This window comes from Hippoglossus hippoglossus, unplaced genomic scaffold (genome assembly GCF_009819705.1).
Source record: "Hippoglossus hippoglossus isolate fHipHip1 unplaced genomic scaffold, fHipHip1.pri scaffold_84_arrow_ctg1, whole genome shotgun sequence".
Lineage (NCBI taxonomy): Eukaryota > Metazoa > Chordata > Actinopteri > Pleuronectiformes > Pleuronectidae > Hippoglossus > Hippoglossus hippoglossus.
Window position 1 is genome coordinate 6,506 of NW_022986836.1, and position 8,948 is coordinate 15,453.

Below are 8,948 nucleotides of genomic sequence, written 5' to 3' on the forward strand. Positions count from 1 at the left end.
CCCCAACAACAACAACCACTACCCCAACTACAACAACCACTACTCCGACAACAATAACCACTACCCCAACTCCAATAACCACTACCCCAAAAACAACAACCACTACCCCAACTACAACAACCACCACCCCAACAACAACAACCACTACCCCAACGACAACTACAACTACTCCATCAACCACTACCACTACCCCAACAACAACAACTCCAACAACCACTACCCCAACAACAACAACTACTACCCCAACTACAACCACTACCCCAACTACAACAACCACTACCCCAACAACAACAACCACTACCCCAACAACAACAACCACTACTCCAACAACAACAACCACTACTCCGACAACAACAACCACTTCCCCAACAGCAACAACTACTACCCCAACAACAACAACCACTACCCCAACAACAACAACCACGACCCCAACGACAACTACCACTACCCCAACAACAACAACCACTACTCCGACAACAACAACCACTACCCCAACGACAACAACCACTACCCCAACAACAACAACCACTACTCCGACAACAACAACAACTACCCCAACTACAACAACCACTACCCCAACAACCCCTACCCCAACTACGACAACAATTACTCCAACAACTACTACCCCGACAACAACAACCACTACCCTAACTACAACAACCACTACCCCGACGACAACAACCACTACTCCGACAAGAACAACCACTACCCCTACAACAACAACCACTACTCCGACAACAACAACCACTACCCGAACTACAACAACCACTACCCCAACGACAACAACCACTACTCCGACAAGAACAACCACTACTCCGACAAGAACAACCACTACCCCTACAACAACAACCACTACTCCTACAACAACAACCACTACTCCAACAACAACTACCACTACCCCAACTACAACAACCACTACCCCAATGACAACTACCACTACCCCAACTACAACAACCACTACCCCAACAACAACAACCACTACCCCAACAACAACAACCACTACCCCAACGACAACTTCCACTACCCCAACGACAACTACCACTACCCCAACAACAACAACCACTACCCCAACAACAACAACCACTACCCCAACGACAACTTCCACTACCCCAACAACAACAACAACTACTCCAACAACCACTACCCCAACTACAACAACTGCTACTCCGACAACAACAACCACTTCCCCAACAACAACAACCACTACCCCAATGACAACTACCACTACCCCAACAACAATAGCCACTACTCCAAATACAACTACCACTACCACTACCCCAACAACAACAACCACTACCCCAACAACAACAACCACTACCCCAACTACGACAACAAGTACTCAAACAACCACAACCCCAACTACAACAACCACTACCCCAATAACAACAACCACTACCCCAACTACAACCACTACCCCAACTACAACAACAACTACCCCAACAACAACAACCACTACTCCGACAACAACAACCACTACCCCAACAACAACCACTACCCCAACAACAACCACTACCCCAACTACAACCACTACCCCAACTACAACAACAACTAACCCAACAACAACAACCACTACTCCGACAACAACAACCACTACCCCAACAACAACCACTACCCCAACAACAACAACCACTACCCCGACAACAACAACCACTAGCCCAACTACAACAACCACTACCCCAACTACAACCACTACCCCAACTACAACAACCACTACCCCAACAACCACTACCCCAACTACAACAACAACTACTCCAACAACCACTACCCCAACTACAACAACAACTATCCCAACAACAACAACCACTACACCAATTACAGCAACCACTACCCCAACTACAACCACTACCACAACAACAACAACCACTCCCCCATCTACGACAACAACAACTCCAACAACCACTACCCCAACTACAACCACTACCCCAACTACAACCACTACCCCAACTACAACAACCACTACCCCAACTACAACCACTACCACAACAACAACAACCACTCCCCCATCTACGACAACAACAACTCCAACAACCACTACCCCAACTACAACCACTACCCCAACTACAATAACCACTACTCCGACAACAACAACCACTTCCCCAACAACAACAACCACTACCCCAACGACAACTACCACTACCCCAACTACAACAACCACTACCCCAACAACAACAACCACTACCCCAACAACAACAACCACGACCCCAACAACAACTACCACTACCCCAACAACTACAATCACTACCCCAACAACAACAACCCCTACCCCAACAACTACAACCACTACCCCAACTACAACAACCACTACCCCAACTACAACTACCACTACCCCAACAACAACTACCACTACCCCAGCAACTACAACCACTACCCCAACTACAACAACCACTACCCCAACTACAACAACCACTACCCCAACAACAAGAACCACTACTCCAACAACAACTACCACTACCCCAACAACAACAACCACGACCCCAACAACAACAACCACTACTCCAACAACAACGACCACTACCCCAACAACAACAACCACTACCCCAACAACTACAACCACTACCCCAACTACAACAACCACTACCCCAACTACAACAACCACTACTCCGACAACAACAACCACTTCCCCAACTACCACTACCCCAAATACAACAACAACTCCAATAACCACTACCACTACCCCGAAAACAACAACCACTACTCCAACAACAACCACTACCACAACTACAACAACCACTACCCCAACTACGACAACAAGTACTCCAACAACCACAACCCCAACTACAACAACCACTACCCCAATAACAACAACCACTACCCCAACTACAACCACTACCCCAACTACAACAACAACTACCCCAACAACCACTACTCCGACAACAACAACCACTACCCCAATTACAACAACCACTACCCCAACTACAACAACCACATCCCCAACAACAACCACTACCCCAACTACAACAACAAATACTCCAACAACAACAACCACTTCCCCAACAATAACAACCACTACCCCAACAACAACAACCACTACCCCAACAACAACAACCACTACCCCAACGACAACTTCCACTACCCCAACGACAACTACCACTACCCCAACAACAACAACAACTACTCCAACAACCACTACCCCAACTACAACAACTGCTACTCCGACAACAACAACCACTTCCCCAACAAAAACAACCACTACCCCAATGACAACTACCACTACCCCAACTACAACAACCACTACCCCAACAACAACAACCACTACCCCAACTACAACAACTGCTACTCCGACAACAACAACCACTTCCCCAACAACACCAACCACAACTCTAACAACAACTACCACTACCCCAACAACAACAACAACCACTACCCCAACAACTACAACCACTACCCCAACTACAACAACCACTACCCCAACTACAACAACCACTACCCCAACTACAACAACCACTACCCCAACAACAACCACTACCCCAACTACAACAACCACTACTCCGACAACAATAACCACTACCCCAACAACAACAACTACCCCAACTACAACTACTACTCCAACAACCACTACCACTACCCCAACAACAACAACCACTACACCAACAACAACAACCACTACCCCAACTACAACCACTACCACAACAACAACAACCACTCCCCCATCTACGACAACAACAACTCCAACAACCACTACCCCAACTACAACCACTACCCCAACTACAATAACCACTACTCCGACAACAACAACCACTTCCCCAATAACAACAACCACTACCCCAACAACAACTACCACTACCCCAACAACAACAACGACTACACCATCTACAACAACAACAACTCCAACAACCACTACCCCAACAACAACAACTACTACCCCAACTACAACAACCACTACCCCAACTACAACAACCACTTCCCCAACAACAACAACCACTACCCCAACAACAACAACCACTACCCCAACAACAACAACCACGACCCCAACGACAACTACCCCAACAACAACAACCACTACTCCAACAACCACTACCACTACCCCAACAACAACAACCACTACTCCAACAACAACAACCACTACCCCAACTACAACCACTACCACAACTACAACAACCACTCCCCCATCTACGACAAACACTACTCCAACAACCACTACCCCAACAACAATAACCACTACCCCAACAACAACAACCACTACCCCAACTACAACCACTACCCCAACTACAACAACGACTACCCCAACTACGACAACAACTACTCCAACAACCACTACCCCAAGAACAACAACCACTACCCCAACTACAACAACCAGTACTCCGACAACAATAACCACTACCCCACCAACAACAACCACTACCCCAACTACAACCACTACCCCAACTACAACAACGACTACCCCAACTACTCCAACAACCACTACCCCAAGAACAACAACCACTACCACAACTACAACAACCACTACCCCAACAAAAACAACCACTACCCCAACAACAACAACCACTACCCTAACAACGACAACCACTACTCCAACAACGACAACCACTACTCCAACAAAAACAACCACTACCCCAACAACAACAACCAATACCCCGACAACAACAACCACTACCCCAACAACGCAAACCACTACTCCAACAACAACAACCATTACCCCAACAACTACAACCACTACCCCAACTACAACAACCACTACCCCAACTACAACAACCACTACTCCAACAACAACTACCACTACCCCAACAACAACAACCACTACCCCAACAACTACAACCACTACCCCAACTACAACAACCACTACCCCAACTACAACAACCACTACCCCAACTACAACAACCACTACTCCGACAACAATAACCACTACCCCAACAACAACAACCACTACCCCAACTACAACCACTACCCCAACTACAACAATGACTACCCCGACTACGACAACAACTACTCCAACAACCACTACCCCAAGAACAACAACCACTACCCCAACTACAACCACTACCCCAACTACAACAATGACTACCCCGACTACGACAACAACTACTCCAACAACCACTACCCCAACAACAACAACCACTACCCCAACTACAACAACGACTACCCCAACTACGACAACAACTACTCCAACAACCACTACCCCAAGAACAACAACCACTACCCCAACTACAACAACCACTACCCCAACAACAACAACCACTACCCCAACAACAACAACCACTACCCCAACTAGAACTACCACTACCCCAACTACGACAACAACTTCCCCAACAACAACAACCACTACCCCAACGACAACTACCACTACCCCAACAACAACAAGCACTACCCCAACTACAACAACCACTACCCCAACAACAACAACCACTACCCCAACTACAACAACCACTACCCCAACAACAACAACCCCTACCCCAACAACTACAACCACTACTCCGACAACAACAACCACTACTCCAACAACTACCACTAACCCAACTACAACAACCACTACCCCAACAACAAAAACCACTACCCCAACTACAACAACCACTACCCCAACAACAACAACCACTACCTTAACAACAACTACCATTACCCCAACAACAACAACCACTACCCCAACAAGTACAACCACTACCCCAACTACAACAACCACTACCCCAACTACAACTACCACTACCCCAACAACAACAACCACTACCCCAACTACAACAACCACTACCCCAACAACAACAACCACTACACCATCTACGACAACAACAACTCCAACAACCACTACCCCAACAACAACAACTACTACCCCAACTACAACAACCACTACCCCAACTACAACAACCACTTCCCCAACAACAACCACTACCCCAACAACAACAACGACTACCCCAACTACAACCACTACCTCAACTACAACAACCACTACCCCAACAACAACAACCACTACTCCAACAACCACTACCACTACCCCAACAACAACAACCACTATTCCAACAACAACAACCACTACCCCAACTACTACCACTACCCCAACTACAACAACCACTACCCCAACTACAACTACCACTACCCCAACAACAACAACCACTACCCCAACTACAACAACCACTACCCCAACAACAACAACCCCTACCCCAACAACTACAACCACTACCCCAACTACAACAACCACTTCCTCAACTACAACTACCACTACCCCAAATACAACAACAACTACTCCAATAACCACTACCACTACCCCAACAACAACAACCACTACCCCATCTACGACAACAACAACTCCAACAACCCCTACCCCAACAACAACTACTACCCCAACTACAACCACTACCCCAACAACAACAACCACTACCCCAACTACAACAACCACTTCCCCAACAACAACAACCACTACTCCAACAACCACTACCACTACCCCAACAACAACAACCACTACTCCAACAACAACAACCACTACCCCAACTACAACCACTACCACAACTACAACAACCACTCCCCCATCTACGACAAACACTACTCCAACAACCACTACCCCAACAACAATAACCACTACCCCAACAACAACAACCACTACCCCAACTACAACCACTACCCCAACAACAACAACCACTACCCCAACTACAACAACCACTTCCCCAACAACAACAACAACTACTCCAACAACCACTACCACTACCCCAACAACAACAACCACTACTCCAACAACAACAACCACTACCCCAACTACAACCACTACCACAACTACAACAACCACTCCCCCATCTACGACAAACACTACTCCAACAACCACTACCCCAACAACAATAACCACTACCCCAACTACAACCCCAACTACTCCAACAACTACTCCAACAACCACTACCCCAACAACAACAACCACTATCCCAACAACAACAACCACTACCTTAACAACAACTACCATTACCCCAACAACAACAACCACTACCCCAACAAGTACAACCACTACCCCAACTACAACAACCACTACCCCAACTACAACTACCACTACCCCAACAACAACAACCACTACCCCAACTACAACAACCACTACCCCAACAACAACAACCACTACAACATCTACGACAACAACAACTCCAACAACCACTACCCCAACAACAACAACTACTACCCCAACTACAACAACCACTACCCCAACTACAACAACCACTTCCCCAACAACAACAACCACTAGCCCGACAACAACCACTACCCCAACAACAACAACGACTACCCCAACTACAACCACTACCCCAACTACAACAACCACTACCCCAACAACAACAACCACTACTCCAACAACCACTACCACTACCCCAACAACAACAACCACTATTCCAACAACAACAACCACTACCCCAACTACTACCACTACCCCAACTACAAAAACCACTACCCCAACTACAACTACCACTACCCCAACAACAACAACCACTACCCCAACTACAACAACCACTACCCCAACAACAACAACCCCTACCCCAACAACTACAACCACTACCCCAACTACAACAACCACTTCCTCAACTACAACTACCACTACCCCAAATACAACAACAACTACTCCAATAACCACTACCACTACCCCAACAACAACAACCACTACCCCATCTACGACAACAACAACTCCAACAACCCCTACCCCAACAACAACTACTACCCCAACTACAACCACTACCCCAACAACAACAACCACTACCCCAACTACAACAACCACTTCCCCAACAACAACAACCACTACTCCAACAACCACTACCACTACCCCAACAACAACAACCACTACTCCAACAACAACAACCACTACCCCAACTACAACCACTACCACAACTACAACAACCACTCCCCCATCTACGACAAACACTACTCCAACAACCACTACCCCAACAACAATAACCACTACCCCAACAACAACAACCACTACCCCAACTACAACCACTACCCCAACAACAACAACCACTACCCCAACTACAACAACCACTTCCCCAACAACAACAACCACTACTCCAACAACCACTACCACTACCCCAACAACAACAACCACTACTCCAACAACAACAACCACTACCCCAACTACAACCACTACCACAACTACAACAACCACTCCCCCATCTACGACAAACACTACTCCAACAACCACTACCCCAACAACAATAACCACTACCCCAACTACAACCCCAACTACTCCAACAACTACTCCAACAACCACTACCCCAACAACAACAACCACTATCCCAACAACAACAACCACTACCCCAACTAGAACTACCACTACCCCAACTACGACAACAACTTCCCCAACAACAACAACCACTACCCCAACTACAACCACTACCACAACTACAACAACCACTCCCCCATCTACGACAAACACTACTCCAACAACCACTACCCCAACAACAATAACCACTACCCCAACAACAACAACCACTACCCCAACTACAACCACTACCCCAACAACAACAACCACTACCCCAACTACAACAACCACTACCCCAACAACAACAACCACTACCCCAACTACAACAACCACTACCCCAACAACAACAACCCCTACCCCAACAACAACAACCACTACCCCAACTACAACCACTACCACAACTACAACAACCACTCCCCCATCTACGACAAACACTACTCCAACAACCACTACCCCAACAACAATAACCACTACCCCAACTACAACCCCAACTACTCCAACAACTACTCCAACAACCACTACCCCAACAACAACAACCACTATCCCAACAACAACAACCACTACCCCAACTAGAACTACCACTACCCCAACTACGACAACAACTTCCCCAACAACAACCACTACCCCAACAACAACTACCACTACCCCAACAACAACAACCACTACCCCAACTACAACAACCACTACCCCAACAACAACAACCACTACCCCAACTACAACAACCACTACCCCAACAACAACAACCCCTACCCCAACAACTACAACCACTACTCCGACAACAACAACCACTACTCCAACAACT

At 47.0% G+C, this 8,948-nt stretch overlaps 1 protein-coding gene across 1 annotated transcript; it reads left to right on the forward strand.

Moving 5' to 3' along the window:
• Positions 1 to 263: 263 nt before the first annotated feature.
• On the forward strand, positions 264 to 8,027 carry LOC117759051 (mucin-2-like; the record flags this gene model as incomplete). The annotated part of the gene is made up of 10 exons (XM_034581033.1): positions 264 to 491; positions 831 to 1,112; positions 1,458 to 1,880; positions 2,433 to 2,603; positions 3,006 to 3,119; positions 3,738 to 3,836; positions 4,095 to 4,436; positions 5,055 to 5,132; positions 5,361 to 7,133; positions 7,980 to 8,027. Coding segments are annotated over 10 exons (3,558 nt in total), but the record flags the coding sequence as incomplete, so codon positions are not given.
• Positions 8,028 to 8,948: the final 921 nt, after the last annotated feature.